Source organism: Ahaetulla prasina, chromosome 2 (genome assembly GCF_028640845.1).
Source record: "Ahaetulla prasina isolate Xishuangbanna chromosome 2, ASM2864084v1, whole genome shotgun sequence".
NCBI classification, from domain to species: domain Eukaryota; kingdom Metazoa; phylum Chordata; class Lepidosauria; order Squamata; family Colubridae; genus Ahaetulla; species Ahaetulla prasina.
The window spans coordinates 186,922,604-186,946,531 of record NC_080540.1 but is presented as its reverse complement, the minus strand read 5'-3'; the positions used below and the strand labels follow the sequence as shown (position 1 = coordinate 186,946,531).

General features: G+C 40.5%; 1 protein-coding gene across 1 annotated transcript in view; it reads left to right on the top strand.

The window, feature by feature from the left end:
- The first annotated feature begins 707 nt into the window (after positions 1 to 707).
- Positions 708 to 23,928, top strand: part of AICDA (activation induced cytidine deaminase) — a 45,565-nt gene continuing 22,344 nt past the window's right edge. Inside the window, exon 1 of the mRNA XM_058166802.1 lies at positions 708 to 1,234. Within this exon, the coding sequence (XP_058022785.1) occupies positions 1,227 to 1,234 (8 nt within the window). The 5' untranslated portion in view covers positions 708 to 1,226. The remainder of the gene's footprint in view (positions 1,235 to 23,928) is intronic.

The following is a 23,928-nucleotide window of genomic DNA, read 5'->3' as shown; positions in this document are numbered from 1 at the left end:
TTTTAAGAAAGGAAAGTATAACAATCCTTACCAATAACATTACAATTTGGATATAGCCAGGCCAGACTAGCAAAATTATATTCCTAGCATAAGGCAACACTTAGAAAGATTTGTGACCAAATTTAATGCCTTATTTTAACTTCTCTGGTCAATGGATCCAATAAGTTCAACCATTTCAGTAGACACCAAACAGGAATCTGGGAGTTGGGAGACAATGTGGAGGGGGGATTTTTTTTTTCTATTCAGAGAAGCAATATCATTTTTTAACAATAAAAAAAATCAACTACAACTCATGTTATTCAAAAATTAAATTCTAATTACATGAAGAAAGTGCGGTTATTACTGGCAGCATAGTCAGCACAAAGGAAGGAAAGGTTAATTTTTCTCTCCCAGATGCCGTCGCATACAAAATGCAGCCCCTGAAACTTCTTCTTTTGTAGTTCCTGTGTCTATATTTGCTGAAGGTGTTGATGTATTATGAAACTGCAAATACTTGAAAAATGTACTCTATGCCCTTAAAAAAAAAGGGGGGGGGGAGCCTGTCCTCAAGACTTTAAGGAAAAGCTACAAAACAGCTTACTCTTTCCAAAAGGCCCAATTACCCATACTGTAGTGAACTGTGATGTGAGAAAGTTAAACCTCTCTTGGATGAAAGTGCAATTGGTCCACGTCTGGAATTTATTTCTGTATCACCACCAGCTCTTCAGGTGTGATTGATTGATTATGTGCCATCCTGAACCAGAAAAAGAGCATTAGAAAGTTGTCATCTTAGTTACCAAAATTTTATTCTAGGACTATTTTCCGATAGACTAAGTCTTGCAAGTATCAATTAATGATAAGCCCTAATAGAATCATAATAGCTATAAACGTAACTGGTAGGGTAAGTTGGAAATAAAACTTAGGCATTTCAACCTTTTTGCTATAACTATTAGCTATATTTGTTGTTGTCTGTGGTGTTTATATGACTTCATGTATATATATGGAGATGGGGGGACTGATCACATTCAAAGCTAAAGAACCAATCAACATCAAATATCTTTTCAGCATGGGAGCACATAGCTCCAGTGAACTGTGTAACTCCACCTCAGAAAGGCTAACTTATAACAGGATTCAGAGCTACACGAAAACACCCACCTCTTCTCATTTCTAGTCAAAGGGATACTCAGGCAAAGAATTGGTGGTGCTTGGTGACTCAAAGAGATTCCCCACAACAACCCTGTACAATCATGGACAGGTAAACCCACTCCTTCTGCCCCTGGGCAAACTGCTAAAACCATCAATTCACTTGTTATGAATTTACTGTTTCTCCCCTTCTGACTTAGCTTTCCAGATAGCGTCTTCCTATCATTAATCAATTCTCTGAAGCCACCAGCTTTTTTTTTTCAATTGTTTTCTCTCATTATTGTTTTTGTCTTTTCTCTGTTAAGGTTTCTCTATGTTTCTTGCACATAGTTGGCTTTATACTTTGATTTTTAGTGCAATTTGTTCCATAAAGTTATAAAAATAAGGTAGACTGCTAATGATTGTTGTTTCCCTCATTGCATTGACTTTTTACAGAAGTTAAAAAAAAGTAAGAAAAAAAAAGTCACAAGCCATCCTAAGACCTTAGTATCAACAAAGAGGAATTCAAGTAGGACAAGGGAAAAAGGAGAGAGATATACTTAAACTTTGGTTCCTTTCCTACTAAGATGAATTTAGTTGACAGGTGAGTCCTGTGTAATTCAGATCTTCCTAAATCAGGAATAGTTTCTGTAATAAAGATTCATGATACATCATATATTTCTAAAGTAAAGATGAGTGGGTCTAAGTTTAAATTTTCTGTACCTGTTCACAGTGACAGACAGAAAACTGTTGTCCTGTGTGTATATTTCTTCTGAGTAACTTTATTTAAATGCAACATTTCTGAATCTGAGCTATTCATAAATATCTGTCTACATCCTTCTGTCCCAGTATTTCTTGCAAAATGGGACTGCAGCATAGGTTACTTAAATGTTTATAATTTAAAACATTTTAGTTAGATAAATAGATTTTAAACATGAATAATGCTCCTTTCACCTGACTGATTTTTCACAACTGATATTGTCTTCTAGACTCTTTTTATGATATACTTAGCCTTAGATGTGGGGTCTATAATTAGCAAATTCAAAAAAATCATAATAATATGATTCATGAAACATTTCAACCCTTATATAGATGTCTGCATTATCTCTGAAAAGTGTAGCTTTCGGTAAGTGTCCCTTAGTTGCCTGATTTCGTTATATTGAATGTAATAGCTTAGTCAGTCAGTGGTGGCCATTTCTGTCAATGATATAGTCTTAGGTTGCAACAGAGGTTGGGTATCTTGTATATGCAGAGACAGCTACCCGTGTTATATGCAGAGAAAACTACCCTTGCTTTATTCGGCATTATAAGACTACCTTTGTAAATAATTTTGTTCATCAAGGACTCCTTGGTGCTTGTTTGTTTTCTTCTCAATGACCATTAACACGCCCATGAGGGTCTAGGACAAGTTGGATGCAGTCAGCTCAATGCAAGCAGTTTGGTGCAGCCAGCTTGCCAACACCAAATCCCCTCTGCCAACTCACCACTCATTGACTCCCATAAAGAGAAAATGGAAAAAGCAGTGGGAAAACCCATTGGAAGTACATTGTTACAATTTTCAAAAAGTGTTGTGATTTGTACTGAATTTCAGCTAAGCAGAAATCTGTGGCACAATGGTATAGGATCACAGTGGTATAATGCCAATTTGGAAAAAAGTATTCAAATCCTCATATGGAGTCATCCACTGTTCTCTCACAGTCAGTAATATATGGAGAAAGAATCTGTAATATTCCCTCACTATTGCTGGAACTGCCTCCTTCTCATCTGGCCACCCACTCATAACGATAGTCTTCAATGCCTGTAAAGCTACATCAGTACCTGTGTGGTACCTAAGCTGACATAGCTGCTGATTTGTGACATTAAGCTAGTCTGCTTGGTTAACTTTGGCAAAAAAAGTTTGTTCCTGTTGCAACCAGCAGACCGTCTGATGCTCATGTTCTCCTCCAAGTGTCATCTGATCTAACGTAGCCCTGCTCAGGGTGATGTACATTTCACATCCTGGTTTGTAGACAACATTAAGGCTGTAATTCTGCAAACTAAGCATCATGCTCTGCAGCCGTTTGGGAGTACACAAAAGGGTCTTCTTGAATATGGCTATTAGCGGCTTGTGATCAGTTTCGGTTGTGATTATATCCCAGCCATAAAAATAATGATGGAAACGCTGGCAGGCAAATACAATACTTAAGCATTCCTTTTCAATTTGGGCATAATTCAACTTGGCAGAAGAGAGCGCTCTGGACGTGTATGCAATCAGCTGACCTTCTTGCATTGGGCAACATCCTAGGCCATTTTTGCTCGAGTCACTTTGGATGGTAACAGTGTTTGTAACATCATAATATTTTAACACTGGAGCAATAGTGACCAAGCATTTTATCTCCTGCACTGCCTGCTCATGCTTGGGAAGCCAATGCCAAATTGCATCTTTGTCCAGAAGGTGTCTCAATGGCTGACACACCTCCGATAGGTGCGGCAGAAATTTTGCTAAATAGGTAACAAATCCGATAAATCTCTGTACTGATTTAACATCAGCAGGCGGTGGCATCTCCACAATGGCTCTAATCTTATCTGGATCAGCTTTTAAACCTTGTGAGGAGAAAATATGCCCATGGAAGTGGACTTTATGCACCTTAAATTGCAGCTTCTTTACACTGAGCCTTAGCCTCACTAGCCTACACCGATCTAATAGTGCTATTAGCTTCTCATCATTATCATGCTCAGCTTCTTCATCTGTTTCACCACAGCCAACTATAAGAATGTCATCAGCTATTGGCTCAATTCCACCAAGCCAACTCAGTAATTCATGCTGCTTTCACTGATACACCACTGGTGCAAACGAAACTCCAAAAGGTAATTTAAGCCATCTCTTACTACCCCATGGGGTCAAGAACGTAGTCATGTAGCTACTCATTTCATCCAGTTTGCACTGTAAGAAGGCATCTCTAGTGTCAACAAGCATAAAAACCAGTACTTTGGGTAGCTTGTCCAAAACGTCATCAAGCGTTGGCATTAAATAACGTCCCCACATATGCTGCATTCTGTTTGAAATAGGCCCAGTGAGTTCATTAATTCTCCTGAATATAACTTCACTGTTGTACTGCTAGGCTGAAGAAGTATCTTGGGTGCCAGTTTCATTTTGTTCTTTAGACTCATAACATCACAGGTTGCACCTGAGTCCAGCTGGCAAGGTTGAATTATGTTATTAAACCTGAGATTCACAAACCATTTTTTGCCCTTGGAGTGTATTGCGCCAATACATTCTTTCCTATAAACCGCATCAGTGATAAACAAGGATGCATCCTCCTGAGATGCATTCTCCGGGTTTGACGTTTGGTCAATTGTATGCAGCTTCCTCGCTTCCCTTTCCCATGCCTGACACACTTCTGCAAGTGATTTAGCCTCCCACACGCTCTGCAGATTTTCCCATATGCAGGACACTGCTCTCTCTCTGGTATATGCATACTGCCGCAATATTTGTATGCTACTTGATTGTTTACAGATAAATTATAAAACTGCCTTTTATGCTGGCATTTGTACTGATAATTCATCATACAATCCTTACACCGCTCTAGGACTCTCAGCCATTTGTCAGCAAGTTCTATAATCCGACACATCTCAATTGCTGCTTGTAGGCTTAAATTATGCTCCCTCAAGAGATGGCAGCATGTGCTTTCACTAGTAATGCCCAAAACTATTTTGTCCCAAATGAGCTCATTCCTTAAGGGGCCATATTCACAACTAGCAGCTTTTTCCTTTAAGCTTGTGACAAATTATCTATCATTTCACCTTTTTCTTGCTTGCAGCTGCCAAATGTGTATCTTTTAAAAATAACATTTTTGAGATGTCTGAAATAAGTCTCTAAAGCATCTAGAATAACTTTGGTATCTCTTTCTTGCTCCACAGAAAGGGTTGTGTCTGTAGATATGGAGGCATTCACTGCCCATCAATCTCCTTAACGTAGAAGCTTGAATTGCTGCCGATTTCTTTTTTGTGTGTGTGAAAAAAATTTATTTTTATGTATGTTTGTCTAATGTATTGAACATCTTCAATACAAATACAAACTGTGTGTCAGTTGATTACAAATCTTTTGTGCAATTTAACCAAATTCATATCTTTTAATTTATCTAATTTCACATTTTACCAATCTAATATATATATCCAATTGTTTTAGTCCATTATTCATTTGTTTAACTATAAATATTTCTTCCCTCACTTCGTACAAAATATTCTAAATTTAAAATTAATTGTATTACGTCGCTTATTTCACATCTTGAATCAAACTGATGATATTACATTATATTTTATATATTTCAACAATTCTAGCATTGTTAACTGATTTTTAACTAACAATTCAATTACCATTGTTAACTGAAGAAAGTAGGGAAAAGCACCAGGCCACTCAGGTATGAACTAAATCATATCCCTGATGAATATACAGTAGAGGTGACAAATAGATTTAAGGAATTAGATCTGATAGATAGAGTGCCTGAAGAACTATGGACGGAGGTTCGCAACATTGTACAAGAAATAGCAACTAAAACCATTCCAAAGAAAAAGAAATGCAAGAAAGCAAAATGGCTGTCTGAGGAAGCTTTGCAAATAGCTGAGGAAAGAAGGGAAGTGAAAGGCAAGAGAGAAAGAGAAAGATACACCCAGTTGAATACAGAATTCCAGAGAATAGCTAGAAGAGATAAGAATGCATTCTTAAATGAACAGTGCAAAGAAATAGAAGAAAACAATAGAATAGGGAGGACCAGAGATTTCTTCAAGAAAATTGGAGATATGAAGAAAACGTTTCATGCAAAGATGGGCATGATAAAGGACCAATTGGCAGGGACCTAACAGAGGCAAAAGGGATTAAGAAGAGGTGGCAAAATTACACAGAAGAACTATACAAGAATGAGCTTAACATCCCAGATAACCACTGACCTTGAGCCAGATATCCTAGAATGTGAAGTCAAATGGGCCTTAGGAAATCTGAGCAACAACAAAGCTAGTGGAGGAGACAATATTCCAGCTGAGCTATTCAAAATCTTAAAAGACAACGCAGTAAAAGTGCTAAACCCAATTTGCCAGCAAATTTGGAAAACTCAACAATGGCCACAGGATTGGAAAAGATCAGTTTACATTCCAATTCCAAAGAAAGGCAATGCCAAAGACTGTTCAAACTATCACACTATTGCACTCATTTCACATGCTAGTAAGGTTATGCTTAAAATACTACAAGTTAGGCTCCAGCAGTATGTGGATCAAGAACTACCAGAAGTACAGGCAGGATTTCGTAGAGGCAAAGGAATTAGAGATCAAATTGCCAACATATGCTGGATCATGGAGAAAGCTAGGGAGTTCCAGAAAAACATCTACTACTTCTTCATTGACTATGCTAAAGCATTTGATTGTGTGGATCACAACAAATTGTGGCAAGTTCTTAAAGGGATGGGAGTACCAGACGATCTTATTTGTTTCTTGAGAAACCTGTATGTGGGTCAAAAAGCAACAGTGAGAACTGGACACGGAACCACTGATTGGTTCAAAATTGGGAAAGGAGTCTGGCAAAGCTGTATACTATCACCCTGCCTATTTAACTGATATGCAGAACACATCATGAGAAAGGCGGGGCTAGATGAATCAAAAATTGGAATTAAGATTGCCGGGAGAAATATCAGCAACCTCAGATATGCAGATGATACCACTCTAATGGCAGAAAGTGAAGAGGAACTAAAGAGCCCCTTGATGCAGGTGAAGGAGGAGAGTGCAAAAGTTAGTTTGAAACTCAACATTAACTAAAATCATGGCATCCGGCCCTCTCAATTCCTGGCAGATAGATGGTGAAGAAATGGAGTTAGTGACAGATTTTATTTTCCTGGGCTCCAAGATCACAGCAGGTGGGGACTGCAGCCAAGAAATTAAAAGATGCTTGCTCCTAAGGAGGAAAGCTATGGCAAATCTAGACAGCGTACTAAAAAGCAGAGACATCACCCTGCCAAAAAAAGTGTGTATAATCAAGGCTATGGTTTTCCCAGTTGCAATGTATGGCTGTGAAGGTTGGACCATAAGAAAGGCTGAGCGCCAAAGAATTGAGGCCTTTGAACTCTGGTGCTGGAGAAGACTCCTGCGAGTCCCTTGGACTGCAAGGCGAACAAACAAGTCAGTCCTAGAGGAGATCAACCCTGACTGCTTTTTAGAAGGCCAGATCCTGAAGATGAAACTCAAATACTTTGGCCACCTAATGAGAAGGAAGGACTCACTGGAGAAGAGCCTAATGCTGGGAAAGATTGAGGGCAAAAGAAGAAGGGGATGACAGAGAACGAGGTGGCTGGATGGAATCACTGAAGCAGTAGGCATGAGTTTAAATGGACTCCAGAGGATGGTAGAGGACAGGAAGGCCTGGAGGAACATTGTCCATGGGGTCGTGATGGGTCGGACACGACTTCGCAACTAACAACAACAACAACAAAGCATTATAAAAACCTCTATCAAACTTCAATAACATATTTTTTAATCTAACATTGATAAAAGAAGTCCCATATCTTGTAATATTGTTTATCTTCCTGTTTCCTAATTTCAAATGTCAGTTTGCTCATTTCAGCACATTCCATTATTTTCTTAATAACTTCATCTTGTGTTGGTATTTTCTCATTTTTCCAATTTTTAGCAAACACAATTCTAGCCGCTGTTAATACATTCACAATCGAATATCTCATTTCTCTATTGTAAGTTTCAGGTATGATCCCCAATAAAAAAACCTCTGGTTTAAAATCTATGTATTTTTTTATCATTTTTTCCAACCATGTGTGGATTTTAGTCCAATATCTTTTATCTTCTACACACGTCCACCGTATATAGTAATATGAATCTGGTATCTAATTATATTTCCAATATTTTTCGGATTTATTCTTGAACATCCTGGCTATTCTCGTCGGGGGTAGATGCCATCTATAAAATATCTTGTACAAATTCTCTTTATATGCAGTTGATATTGTCATTTTATAATTTTGTAACCAGAATTTTTGCCATTTCTCTAGATCAATCCCATGTCCAGAATTTTTCCCCCAAGCAATCATTGTTTCTTTAACTTGTTCTTCTTCCAATTTAACCTCTAATAACTATCCATATAATTTTTTGATTACATTTTCATCAGTACCTGTTAAAATTTTATCTAAGTTAGTCAAGTTATTATAAAATCCTTCTGTCTTGGAATCTTTATCATACCTAGAATGTATTTGCAAATAAGAAAACCAATTCATTTTTATGCCTTGTAGTTCTAATTCCTACATAGATTTAAGTTCACCCTTTTCATTCAATAATTCACTGTAACTAACAATTTGTTCCTTTCTAAATGTTGTTGAGTATGAAAATGTTTCAATAGTCGATAACCAGACTGGAATTTTTAAATAATATTGTCTCTTAATCTTCTCCCAGTTTAACAACAAGGACTCTCGTATAAAATGTCTTCTGAAATACCCCTGTATTTTTGCTTCCTTATACCATAAGAAAGCATGCCATCCCAACAAGTAGTCATGCCCTTCTAAAATCAATATTCTAGTATTTCTTAACATTATCCATTCCTTGATCCACATCAGATTTGTTGCTTGGTAGTATAATTCCCAATTAGGCAAGCCAAAACCTCCTCGTGTACTGGCATCTTGCAACAATTTTAATTTAACTTCTCTTTTTTATCCTGCCAGATATATTTCAACACTATTTTATTCAAGTCTTCAAAATAACCTTTTCCCAACCTAATTGGAATTGTCTGGAACAAATATAACATTCTAGGCAATATATTAATCTTAATTGTTGATATTCTCCCTATCAATGATAGTTGTAAGTTCTCCCACTTTGTCAAATCCCTCACTATTTGTTATTTAAGTTTATTATAGTTATTCTCTTTAAGTATACTACATCTTGCTGTCAAATCCAAACACTAAGTACAAGCTCGATGGACATTACCTTACAGATGACCCCCACCCTGTTAAAGACCTTGGAGTTTTCATATCAAATGATATTTCTCTTCAGGAAGTTTTGGGATGGGGACAAACTCTTGACCAGAGGCCACCTTGAAAAGAGTGAAACCCATGCTACTATGAACTGAGTTATTGTAGGCCACTTCAGCAAAAGGTAGTAGGTCTGCCCAATTATCTTGTTGATCATTAATATAACATCTGAGATATTGTTCCAGTACTGAGTTTGATCTCTCATAAGATCCATTAGTTTGAGGATGGTGGGAGGAGCTTAACCCCTGGGTGGAGCCAAGGAGTCGTAAAAACTCTTTCCAGAACTGGGAAGTGAATTGGACCCCTCGGTCCGAGATAATACATTCTGGAACCCCACGTAGCCTGTAGAAGTGTTGTACAAACAGCTTTGCTAAAGTTTTTGACAAGGGTATTTTTGAACATGGGATAAAGTTTGGAAAACAAGTTCGTCACAACCCAGATCACTGTATTGCCCCCACTCTCAGGCAATTCCACAATAAAGTGCATTGATATTTCTTTCCACGGAGCCCCTGGGCGAGCCACCGTTTGCAAGAATCCTGGTGGTTTTCCTGGCAGTCGTTTAGCAGCTGCACATACAGTACAACTTGCTATGTAAGATTCAATGTCCTTTTTAAGTCCTGGCCACCAGAATTGCCTTTTTAGTAGGTGTAGGGTTTCACAAACCCAAAATGTCCAGCTGTTTTAGCATCATGGCAATGTTGTAATATGGTTTTCCTTAGCGATGCAGGGACATACAGCTTCGCTCCCACCCAAGCCAACCTGTCGCAGAGAGTGCATTCCTGTGAATGGGCTAAGAACCAGTCATCTGTGTCCAAAGCTTTTGGACTAAAAGACGTCTCTTAGTAACTTTGTTAGATCGTCAGGCAGTAATGGATCCATTTTAGCTTGGGATCGGGTAATGGCTGGGGCCACTAGTTGCTGTACCGGGAGTATGGGACACGCCATGTCCGTTTGAGTGCTATTGTATTGAGGCAATTGAGAGAGAGCATGTGCCAGAAAATATTCCCAAATATTTAACCATATTTGTGACCTGCATCTTTGATCATTCCGCCAATTCCTCTTTTTGTTTTGTTAACATGTTTTTTGTCAAGATCTTCATTTTGTCTTTGTTTATTTTCAATCCTGCAACTTTTCCATATTCTCCTATCTTGTCTATCAGTATAGTTATTTTTTTTTATTGAAAAAGTTTTACAACAACAATTTTAAAAAAAATTCCCCTCCCCTCCCCCCTCCCCCACCTTCCCCCTTTCCTCCAAAACCCCCCTCCCCCCCGACTTCCCGGAGCAAACACAAGGTATAGTTCAATAAACAAACAGTCATACATTAAATTTTTAAAATCTAACACAATTATAATCCTTCTCTCTCATATAACCTGACTTCTTCCATTAAAATCAAAAACGTTCTTCATTCAAAGGCAATCCGAAATTTCTTAATCTGATACCTATTTTGAATATAATCAATCCAGTTCTTCCATTCATTTAAATATTTTTCTTGAGTACTGTCTTTCAAGAAGGCTGAGATTTTAGCCATCTCAGCCAAATTGGAAACTTTCAATATCCATTCTTCTATTGTGGGTAATTCTTTTTTCTTCCAATATTGTCCAATCAACAGTCTTGCTGCTGTTATTAAGTTCAAAATCAACTTAGTCTCAATCACTGTACAGTCCGTTGTTATTCCCAAAAGGAAAAATTGCGGTAGGAACTTTATCTGCTTCTTCAGAACATTCTGCATAATCCACCAAATTCTTATCCAGAAAGACTTAATTTTCTTACAAGTCCACCATACATGAAAATATGTAGCATCATCACAATTACATCTCCAACATTTCGCTTGCATATCTGGATACATACATGATAATTTCTTAGGATCTAAATGCCATCTATAAAACATCTTATAAAAATTTTCCCTTAAATCCTGCGCTTGCAGGTTAACATTTCTAACCCAAATTTTTTCCCATGTTTGCAACATTATTGGTTCCTGAATATTCTGTGCCCATTTTATCATACAATCCTTTATTAAATCTCTTTCAGAATCTATTTCTATCAACACAGTATACAATCTCTTTATATGCCCCTGGGTTTGATTTCTAATTTGTTTAACCAAATTTTCTTCATTTTGAATAATACCAATTTTCTGATCTTCTTTCCATCTAGCCTTTAACTGTCCATATTGAAACCAAGTATAATTCCTCCCTTCTTCTTTTAATGTATCCAAAGATTTTAGTTGTAGATTTCCCCTCTCATTATATAAAAGATCTTTCTAAGTAATCATTTCTTGTTCCTGTTCTATATTTATATTCTCTACCGCGTGCCGGTCAGTATATCAGTATAGTTATTGATTCTAACAGATCTTCAAGAATAAAAACCAGGTCATCTGCGAATGCTTGCAATTTATATTCTTCCTTTTGAATTTTCATTCCTTTTATGTCTTTTTCTTCTCTAATATTTCTATTTAACACTTCTAATGTTAATACAAATAACAGGAGTGACAGTGGACAACCTTGTCTTGTTCCTTTTTTTATTTCAATAGGCTCTGTCAATTCTCCATTTATCATTACATTTGCTGTTTGTTTATAGTATATGGCTTCTTTGGCCTAGATAAACTTTCTACCAAAGCCCATCTGTTCAAATTGTAGTAGCATAAAACACCAATTCACATTATCAAAAGCTTTCTGTGCATCAAGAAATATCAAAGCCATTTGTTTTTCAGGATGCGCCTCATAATATTCCAAGGTATCCAGAATTATCCTCATATTATCTTTAATCTGTCTTTTTGGCAGAAATCCATTTTGATCAGAGTGTATAAAATTATTTAAATATCTTTTAAGTCTTTCTGCCAATATTGAAGTAAAGATTTTATAGTCTGAATTTAACAGGCCTATAATTCTTAATTTGCCATAAGTCAGTATCCTCCTTTGGAATAAGTATAATATAAGCTTCTGACCATGACTTAGGTAGTTTCATCTTTAACATGACTTCATTCATGACTTCTAACAATGGGATACTCAACGACTCCTGTAGTGTCTTGTAGTATCTGCTGGTAATCCATCTGGTCCTGGTGCCTTCCCATTATTTTGTTTTTTGAGTGCTTCAGTTAGTTCCATCATTATATTTCCTTCTAACATCATTTCAGTGTCTTTAGGAATCTGAGGTAAATTCGCTTTCCGCAGGTATCTTTTAATACTTTCCTCCTCTATATTCCCTTGCTCATACAATTTTCTATAATAATCTTATATAATTTTTTTCTTCTCTTCATTCTCATATCTGATTTGTCCTTGGTCATCCACTAGCCGTGTTATTTTTCTTGATTCTCTCTCTTTTTTCAATTTATATGCTAACCATCTACCTGGTTTATTGGCGTCTTCAAAATAGTTCTGTTTCACACTTCTAATTTTTTGCACTAAAACCTCTTTTTCTATTAACTCCATTTTATGTCTAATTATTTCCATTTTTGTTTTAATATCTTTTTTTGTGGAAATTTCTGTAATTCTTTTCTCAAGTTCCTTATGGTCATCCTCTAGTGTTTTATAGGCTTGTCTTTTCTTAATATTTCCTTTCCTTGTATAATCTATTATCAGACCTCTAGCATAGGCCTTCATTGTATCCCAAAGATTTTGTATTGATGTATCCTTTTTTCTATTTTTTTTAAAAAAGAAAGCCAATTCTTTCTCCATCTTCTATACGAATTCCTTATCTTTTAATACTGTGTTATTTAAAGTCTACCTAGATCTTCTTCCTTGTCCTTTCCATTTCATCATCATAGGATTATGGTCTGCCCAGGTATTGGTTTCTATATAAATTTCTTCTATATTAGAAGTCAATTTCATAGTCATCCATATCATATCTATTCTAGACCATGATAAATGTCTAGTTGAATAAAAATGTATTGTCTATTTTCTGTATTTCTTTCTCTCCATATATCTTTTAAGTTTACTTCCTCTATCATTTTAAAAAAGGTTTTCAGAAGAGTCTTTCTACTTTACCTTGTTGTCTTCTGTGTATTACAATCTAATTTCTCATCCACTATACCATTAAAATCTCCCATCATGCAAATATTGTCCAAGTCAATTATTTTCATGTGTCGTTTTCTATTAAAAACTTCTTGATTATCATTTGGCACGTATATTGCTATTAAAAGTATTTTCCTGTTATTGACTATTATTTCCACCATCAAAATTCTTCCATCTTGATCTGTATAAACTTGCTCTGCCAAAATAGTATCTCTCATATATAAAACTACTCCTATTTTCTTACATTGTGGCAATGAAGTGAATATTTTCCCCAATTTTGGCTGTACCAATAATTGTTCATGTTGCTTTTTAATGTGTACTTCTTGTAAACAAATTATGTCAAATTTTAATTTCTCTAATTTATGAAATTTTTCTTCTTTTGGTGGCTGAATTAAGTCCATTTATGTTTATTGAAATCAATTTTTTTTCTTCCATGTTTATACTTTATAAGAAGGGTTTAATGCTCTAGTCGATCTCGGTTTTCATTTTTCTTTAACTTCCACAATGCCACCTACTGCGTCGTCTTCTTTTTCAATCATTGCTAATAATTCTTCTTGTAATTCAATCAATGTGAGTTCTGTTCTTGATTCCACTTCTTTCTCTCCGAAGTATTCTGCGCAAAAAGCTTTGGGTTTATCAATTGAATCTATTCTATATTTTTGTTGTTGCCATGTAAACACCAAGCCTTCTGGTATCAGCCATCTATAGCTCACGCCTTCCTGGAGTAGTATTTTAGCCAAAAAATGATATTCTCTTATCTCTTTCACTTTTCTCGATATTTGCTTCAGAACCACAATTTCCTTATCCTCATATTTCAATGTTTTTATCTCTTGCAACCAGCAATATTTGCGCTTTAATTTTTTCGTAAATCTTATGTGGATTTCTCTTTAGTTTATTTCTCATTGCATGCAGAAAAATAATTGCTACCGACCTGCCTTCCATTGAGGACTGTATACTGCACGAATCAAGAAGAGGGCCGTGAAAATATTTGCAGATCCCTCGCATCCTGGACATTAACTGTTTCAACTCTGACCCTCAAAACGATGCTATAGAGCACTGCACACCAGAACAACTAGACACAAGAACAGTTTTTTCCTGAAGGCCATCACTCTGCTAAACAATTAATTCCCTCAACACTGTCAGACTATTTACTGAATCTGCACTACTATTAATCGTTTCATAGTTCCCATCACCAATCTCTTTCCACTTATGACTGTATGACTATAACTTTTCTTCTACGCATGCGCAGGATGGCGGCGTTTTAAAAACCATGCCGACAGCAGGTCGGGTCTTTTCCCGGCCGGGAAGCCGCGGAAGTTTCTCCCGAGCTCCCCAGACCTACCGCCCCGTGGATCATCGTCCTGACAGCTGGAGGGAGACCTTTGGGGCTTGTTAGACCCCTGGCCGCATGGGGCAGGAGCGTCGGGCGAAGGGCGGACGGCGGATGGCGGCGGCCATTTTGGCTGGGCGGGGCGCGGAATCGGCGACCGCTGAGAAGAGCCCGCCGAGAAGAGCTGAGTCGGGCCGCAACTCGCCCAGACCTACCGCCCCGTAGATCATCCTCCCGACAGCTGGAGGGAGACCTTTGGGTCTCGTTAGACCCCCGGCTGCCGGGAACGGGGTTGGAATGTCGGGTGAGCGGCCGACGGATGGCGGCGGCCATTTTGGCTGGGCGTGGCGCGGAGTGGCACCCGCTGAGAGGAGTTAGGCCGGTTCGCTACCAGGCGGCCGCTGGAGTCACCAGCGGTCAATTACCCGGCGCTTTTGGCAACGTGCCTGCATCGGCGGAAGCGTCTAGCGGCAAGGATACCATCTGCGGTTTTGACATCAACACCAATGACATCGTTGGCGGCCATTACCATCGGCGGCCATGATCATCTGCGACGAACGGCGGCAGCCATTTTGGAAGGGCGCGGAGTGGCGCGCACTAGAAGTGGCTGGTTTGCTGTAGCCGGCCATCATGACATCGGTGGTGGGGAGCGGGCCGCTGATCCTTTTAGCGGCTCTGTTAACAGCATTGATAGCAACGACCCTTTCGATGGCAGATGTCGGGGTCCATTCTACGCCGGGGGGGGGGGGATGGCGCCCTCTGGAAAGAGTTAGACCGGACTGCGGTTTTACTGCTGGACTGTTTGTCATTACCGCGTGCGGCTGGATGGTTTGCGCATTTTCTTTAGCGGCACGGCTACCGCCGGTTTGGACATGGACTGCTCGGGCAGGCGGAACTTTGACTCTAGTTGACGGGCGACACCATGGGCAGAGTCCACCAGCCCAACTTCCATCCTTTATTCCATCAGACTGTTGCCGTACCGGCCTTCTGCCATGGTCTGTAACTATTCGGGTTCTGCCTGTTGTCCGCGATACCATCTATCGACCTGGGATTTCCCTTTTTTCCCGCTGTCATTTACATCTTAATTGCATGAAATATACGTCTGCCGAACTTCTTCGACTGCGAGGTTCCCCCGCCTCGCAGGAATGGCCCTCTGGGTTATCGAGGGCCGGCCTTAACGAGGGGTCTTGGGACCCGGAGAGGTGGCATGCGAGGAAGAAGAATTTGTGGGGTTTTGTAGATAGGTTTTTTAATAAGGGTTTTTTAAAGGGGGGGAGGGTAGTGTCGGGTGGGGGGAAGAACCCGTCGGGGAGGGCAGGTCTAGTCCCGGAAACTGTTCCCGGCGTTTATCTATTAGGTCCGAGGGAGGGGGGTGAGGGGTACGTTCCAGAGGTGGAAGTTGGTTCCATCTGTACGGTAAGTGGGAGGGGCAGATATGGCGGAAGCAAGGGGCCATATCGCATTCTGGGAGCTCGTGCTCGCTGTTTAAAAGCGATCACGTGCCCCGGCCCCCCAGTCTTTTCCTGTTCCCCGGTAGGTCAGGATCCTCAGAGCCCGGGCCTCCGATTGATGTTATGTAATGCCCGGTCCGTGGTTAACAAAGCCCCCCTGATTTGTGACCTTATTCAGGGGAATCCACGGACTTTATGGGCATTACGGAGACCTGGTTGGGCGCAGAAGGGGGTGTGCCCCTAGTTGAACTGTGCCCTCCAGGTTTCCGAGCATTCCATCAACCGAGAGCCCAGGGTAGGGGTGGAGGGGTGGCGGTTGTTATGAAAGAGGGTCTGGAGCCGAGAGAGACCACTGTTCCTCAGATAGCCGGCTGTGAATCCCTTCTTGTGAAGTGGGGCCATAAAAATCAGATGGGTCTGTTGATCGCGTACCTGGCTCCTTGCTACGTGACTACAGCCTTGCCTGAGCTGCTGGAGGTGCTAGCCGGGGTGGCGGTGGAGATCCCCAGACTTTTGGTCATGGGGGACTTCAACCTGCCATCGGCCGGCTTGTCGTCTTCAGTGGTTCAGGAGTTCCAGGCCTCCATGACGGCCTTGGACCTGGTTCAAATAACTGATGGCCCTACCCACACGGGGGGATCCGCGCTGGACCTGATTTATATCTCTGGACAGTGGTTTAATGATCTGGTAGTAAGAGATTTAGTGACGTTACCGGTGTCATGGTCAGATCATTTTTTTTTTTTGTTTACATTTATACCCCGCCCTTCTCCGAAGACTCAGGGCGGCTTACAGTGTATAAGGCAATAGTCTCATTCTATTTGTATATTTTTACAAAGTCAACTTATTGCCCCCCCAACAATCTGGGTCCTCATTTTACCTACCTTATAAAGGATGGAAGGCTGAGTCAACCTTGGGCCGGGCTCGAACCTGCAATAATTGCAGGCTTCGGTGTTCTTAATAACAGGCTATTACCAGCCTGAGCTATCCGGCTTCTCCTCCGCCTAGACTTTCAGACCACTACTCACCACCGCAGGGAGTCGGAACCAATACGTTGGTTCCGTCCCAGGCGCCTGATGGACCCTGAGAGGTTCCAGACGGAGCTTGGGCCGTTTCCTGAGGATTTTGCCCACGGCACGACTGAAGAACTAGTTGCGGCCTGGGAACAGGCCGCGGCTGGGGCTTTGGACCGTGTCGTGCCTTTGCGGCCTCTGACCCGGCGCAGATCTCAATTAGCTCCCTGGTTCTCTGAGGAGCTGAGAGAGATGAAACGCCGGAGAAGACGCCTAGAGAGCGTTTGGAGGTCCAGCCGTTCCGACGCTGATCGGACACTAGTTAGGTCTTTTTCAAGGACCTACCTAGTGGCACTGAGGGTGGCGAGGCGCTCCTACGCTTCCTCCCTCATTGCGTCGGCAGATAACCGCCCGGCCGCCTTGTTTCGGGTAACCCGTTCCCTCCTTCACCAGGGGGAGCGGGATGACCCCTTACAGGGACGTGCCGAGGAGTTTAACGGTTATCTATATGATAAAATCGCTCAGCTCCGGGATAGCTTGGACCAAGATTGCGATGATCCGGATGAGATGACTGAGGCGCGTCTTGTTGATACCGTTTGGGATGAGTTTGATTCTGTGACTCCCGAGGACGTGGACAGGCTGCTGGGGAGGCTGCATGCCACTACATGTTTACTGGACCCGTGCCCCTCCTGGCTGGTGCTGGCCACACAGGAGGTGACACAAGGCTGGCTCCAGGGGATTATAAATGCTTCTTTGATGGAGGGGATCTTCCCCGCCGCCTTGAAAGAGGCGGTGGTGAGACCCCTCCTCAAGAAGCCTTCCCTGGACCCAGCTATTTTGGGTAACTACCGTCCAGTCTCCAACCTTCACTTTACCGCGAAGGTTGTAGAGAGTGTGGTGGCGTGGCAGTTTCCTCAGTACCTGGAGGAAGCTGTCTATCTAGACCCGTTCCAGTCCGGCTTCCGGCCCGGGCACAGCACGGAGACAGCTTTGGTCGCGCTGGTGGATGACCTCTGGAGGGCCAGGGACAGGGGTTGCTCCTCTGCCTTGGTCCTGTTAGATCCCTCATCGGCTTTTGATACCATCGACCATGGTATCTTGCTGCGCCGGTTGGAGGGGTTGGGAGTGGGAGGCACCGTTTATTGGTGGTTCTCCTCCTACCTCTCTGACCGGTCGCAGACGGTGTTGACAGGAGGGCAGAGATCGACCGCGAGGCACCTCACTTGTGGGGTGCCGCAGGGGTCGATTCTCTCGCCTCTCCTGTTCAACATCTATATGAAGCCGTTGGGCGAGGTCATCAGTGGCTTTGGGGTGAGTTATCATCTGTACGCTGATGATACTCAGCTGTACTTGTCCACCCCAGGCCACCCCAGCGAAGCTGTCAAGTGCTGCCCCGTGGTTTGGAGCCCGTACGGGTCGGGAGGGGGAGAAACAGACCCAGACCCAACCCACCCAAGACGGAGTGGCTGGGGATGCCGGCATCTCGGTACAGTCAGCTGCACCCGCAGCTGACTGTTGGGGGTGAGTCATTGGCCCCGACGGAAGGGGTGCGCAACCTGGGCGTTCTCCTGGATGGACGGCTGTCGTTTGAAGACCATGTGGCGGCCGCTCCAGGAGAGCTTTACCAGGTTCGCCTGGTGCGCCAGTTGCGCCTTTCTGGACCGGGATGCCTTATGCACGGTCACTCATGCTCGTCACTTCGCCTGGATTATTGCAATGCTCTCTACATGGGGCTACCCTGAGGTGTACCGGAGACTTCAGCTAGTCCAGAATGCAGCTGCGCGGGTGATTGAGGAGCACCACGTTGCTCCCGGTAACACCACTCCTGCGCAGTCTGCACTGGCTACCTGTGGTCTTTCGGGTGCGCTTCAAGGTTCTAGTTACCACCTTTAAAGCGCTCCATGGCTTAGGGCCCGGGTACTTATGGGACCGCCTGCTGTTACCTTATGCCTCCCATCGACCCATACGCTCTCACAGAGAGGGTCTTCTCAGGGTGCCGTCCGCCAAGCAATGCCGGCTGGCGGCCCCCAGGGGAAGGGCCTTCTCTGTTGGAGCTCCTACTCTCTGGAACGACCTTCCCCCCGGTTTGCGCCAAATATCTGACCTTCGGACCTTTCGTCGGGAATTAAAAACTTATTTATTCATCCAAGCGGGACTGGACTGATTTTTTAGATTTTTTAAATTTCTAAATTTTAAAATTTTAAATTTTTTATATTTTCTGTAATTTTATATGGGGTATTTTAGGTTGGTCAATTCGACGGTTTTAATTCGGCCACTATTGAATAGGTATTTTAAACTGATTTTTAACTTTGTATATTTATTGTTTTTTATCTTGGCTGTACACCGCCCTGAGTCCTTCGGGAGAAGGGCGGTATAAAAGTTTAATAAATAAATAAAATAAATAAATAAATAAACTTGTTGCTGGCAATCCTTATGATTTATATTGATATATTGACCATCAATTGTGTTGTAAATGTTGTACCTTGATGAACGTATCTTTTCTTTTATCTACACTGAGAGCATATGCACCAAGACAAATTCCTTGTGTGTCCAATCACACTTGGCCAATAAAAATTCTATTCTATACTCGAAATATCTTGTTGATATGATCCATCATCTTCTCTCTACTAATTTCTAATGCTTCTGCTAAATTTCTACCATTTTTTCTGCCAAGTTTTCTCCCTTCTCTTCTTCTATATTTTGAAATCTGAAGTAAAACTTTGATCTATCCATCTCCCATCCCAATATTCCACTCTTATCTTGTTCAACCTCATCTAATCTAGGTATCAATATCTCTGACTTTTTTGTCTCTTTGTTCTTCTTTTTCCTCAATTTTTTTTTCTCATATTTCTCATATTTCCTTTCCTCATATTTTTTCATCATTTGATGTATATTCTCCACCTTTCATCTATTTTTCTGTTCTTTGTTCATTTTTTTCTGTTCTCTGTTCAATATTCTCCACTCTTGTTTGAATTTGTTGAATTCCTTGCCAAATCATATGCAATGTCACTTCCTTTTTCTTTTCTCGTTCTTTTTCTTTTTCCTGTTGTAACATCATCTGTATTGAACGTTGTCCCCCAGATGGTGAAGAAGAGGGTGTCGTTGTTGCAGAATCAACAATTGTTACCTTTCTAGTCATTTTAATGTAATCTTCAGGTTCTTCTATGCCTTAATCCATTTATATGTAGAGCAAAAGTTCTCCCAAATGACAATAAAAAAAAGAAAAACCAAAAAAAAAAAACCAGAAGAGACAGCAAAAAAACGGAAAAAAAAGTAAGGCACAGAGCTCACAACCAACAAACCTGTTGTTAAAATTCACCTCTGAGAACAGCTGATTGGGGGTATTCTGGGAGGCCAATCCACCTGCCAATCAGCTTTTTTCTTATTTTCCTCCCCAAAAACTAAGGTGCGTCTTATACTCCGCTGCATCTTATACTCCGAAAAATACAGTAACTTAAAAGCTTTTCTTCTCTTTCTTTGTCACCCCTCAAATTCCAAATGAAACCTAAGGAGGACCTATCCTTAGTTATCATGGAGTCACTTTCTGGTTAGTCCTCCTGATTTGGCCTCTTTTAGATTTAATTAGCATTAAGGTATTGCCTGTCCTTAAGAGCTTTAAGTTTAATGGGGTTTCCTTTATATATAATATTTACCTTTCATAGCAGGTTTATATAATTTGAAATCTTTTCATTTTAAATAAAAGTAAGAAATGCAGATTAATATTGCTGGAAGTAGTAACAAAAGGTTACTGAGTTAAATGCATCAGAAATATGGTGCATTCAGAGAAAAGCAATGTGGATTTTAGAGTGATTTTCTTTTTCAAATCTTGGGGTTTTAGTTACAGTCTTAATTGGTGCAGTTCTCAGTCTGGTTTATTGTGTGGTCATCTAAAAACATATGATCAGGAGTTATTTTGAAGGAAATCCTGTTTGTTTTATTCTTTTTTTAATGGCCTATTTTAAGGAATCAGAAGCTGCAGTTGTAATGAAGTTAGGCAAGTGGCAAAAAAGTTTGTGCTCTTTTTCCCTTCAGGGAAGGGGTCTTATTAAATATGCCTTAGGATGATGCCTTAGGTTGAGCAAGTACAGCTTAGGAAGGACAAAGGCAAAATGGACTGCTAAATTGGCCAGCTCACCTAGTCGATCATTAGGGCAGACAACCAGTTGTTAAATTATTTGAATCCCACCACTGCCTCTGTTAATGCAACTTACAATTGTATTGGCTTTTTTGGCTGCCAATGCACACTGCTGGCTCATATTTAACTGTTTGTCCCCTAAGACTCCAAGATCCCTCTCATAGTTGCTGCTATTAAGCCTGGTTTCACCGAGTCTATATCAGGGGTTGGTTCCACTTATGTTAACTTCCAGTTCGCAACGGTATGAAGAAGCTTCTGTGCATGCACAGATCATCCACGATGATGTCTGGGTGGGTGGGTGGAGCCTCCCACCACTTTTACTACCGGTTCGTAAGAACTGGAGTGAACCGGGAGCAACCTATCACTGGTTAATATGTGTACTTTTGGTTTCTCTTGCCTAAGTGTAACACTTTACTTTTCTTTACATTGAATTTCATTTTGTTAGATAGGGCCCAGTGTTCAAGTCTGTCAAGATCCATCTGGATCTTGAGCCTATCATTTAGGGTGTTAGGTATTCCTGCCAGCTTAGTATCATCTGCAAATTTGATAAATTCCCCTTCTATTCCATCATTTGTCATTTATGAAGATATTGAAGAGTACTGGGCCTAAAACAGAACCTTGTGGTACCCCACTGCTTACTACCCTCCATGTAGACATAGACCCATTAAGGACTACTTAATGGGTCTATGACATAGACATAGATCCATTAAGGACTACTCATTCAGTACAGTTTGTCAGCCAGTTATGAATCCATCTGGTGGTGATGCTATCTATACCACTTTTTTCTAGCTTACCAAGAACTAGGCTGTGGTCTACTTTGCCTAAGTATATTATGTATTTTGCTGGTCTACTAATTTAGTCATTATGTTGAAGAATGAAATAAGATTGGTTTGGCATGATCTTTTTTTAACAAACCCATGCTGACTGCTAGTTATTACTTTACTCGTTTCTAGATGTTGGCACATCTGTTTTTTTATTATCTTTTCTAGTATCTTCCCGTGTATTGATGTTAGACTGATTGGTCTGTAGTATCCTGGGTCTGTTTTTTTTTTCTTCCTTTTTTGAAGATGGAAACCACATAAACTCTTTTCCAATCCTCTCGTAGTTCTCTGCTGCACCAGGATTTTTGAAAGATGTGGTACAGTGGTTCTGAGATGACAGAGTTCCTTTAGAACTCTGGGATGTAATCTATCAGGTTCTGGTGATTTGTATTTATCAAGATCAGACAGGCGTTCTCTTACTATTTATTTATTTTTTTGCTTATTTTAACTTTTATTTCTAGTCTGTCTTTTACAGTTATGTTTTTGGTAGGTTGGGCTACAATTTCTTTTTGCGTGAAAATTGATGCAAAGAATGAGTTAAGCAGCTCTGCTTTCTCTGTTTCCTGTTACTTCCTTGCTGTTTTCTCTCTTTAGTGGACTGACTGTTTCATTGATTTTTTTCTTATTCTTTCTTTTTCTTTCTTATATGTTTTTATTATCTTTGACTTTTGTTGCAAGTCTTTGTTCATTCTGAGCCTTTGCTTTCCTGACTTTGTCTTTGTAGATTCTGGCTATCTGCTGACATTCTGCCTTAGTTGTGTATCCTTCTTTTCATTTTTTGTACTTGTCTTTTTTGTCTTTCAATTTGTCAGAGAGATCTTTGTACAGCCATGCTGGTTTCTTCTAGTTTTCTTGTTTTTCTTTCTCAGTGGTATTATGCTGGTTTGGTCTTTTATGATCATATTTTTCAGAGTTTCCCAAGATTGTTTCATTTTGATTCCCAAGTTGTTTCATTCAAGGAATCTTTCCCAAGTTCTCTCTGAGTTTATTAAAATCAGTTCTTTTAAAATCTAACACTCTGGTATCATTTTGTTCTACTGCTTGTGTTTGCGTTACGTTGAATTCTAGTATGACATAGTCACTCTCACCCAGGGTTCCTGCAGTTTCAACTCCCTCTATCACTTCTTCTCTGTTTGTAAGTATTAAGTCCAGTATGGCTTTCCCTATAGTTTCCTCCTCTACCTTTTGGGCAACAAAGTTGTCAGCTAGGTTGGTTAGGAACTTAAAATATGAATCATGAATCAGAGGCCAATATTTTAATGTATTCTCTTTAAAATTGTCCCAATTAATTAATTTTATATGAATTTATCAATATTGTTATACTGATATTCTAGAATTTTGATATTCAGATGTAAAAAAAAAACCCAAACCCAAACTGGTGGTATCTACCAAGATTGTGTGAGGAACTCTATTGATCTGCTGTTTTAAAATGTCAGTTTCATAAGGGAACATAAATCTTAACATAGGTTTGAATATATAAAAATAAAAGCCAAAACATAAATACCTGGTGTGTACTAGCAATGTCAATGAGTGATGTGGGAGGAAGCCCTGTCAAAGATTTTCTGCTCCAGCTACACCCTCCAAACAGCTGGGATACTTCTTTCCATTGGGCAATAGAAAATGTTTCCTAACAGTAAGAATTGCTCGACAGTAGTGTAATAATGTTAATGACAGCGGAGGGGACAGGGTGATTTGGACTGTCATTGATTTATTTTCCAAACAAGCACATTTCACTGCCTGCAACGGGCTACCCTCAGCCAAGAAACTGGCAAAACTGTTCATGAAGCATATCTACAGACTACATGGGGTTCCACAGAGAATAATATCAGATCGCGGGGTCCAGTTTACTGCTAAATTCTGGAAGGAGTTCCTACGGTCCATTGGGTCATCCCAGGGGCTTAGCTCAGCTTTCCATCCATTGACTAACGGAGCCGCTGAAAAATTGAACTGATATTAATTGAATTGATATTAAAAATTTAATAGCTGGAGCAGTGGATTAGACAATGAGCAAGAACCCACTGTTATAGGTAATTGGTTAAAGATAGCTGGCCACTGCATGAGGGAATCTGAGCTGTATAAG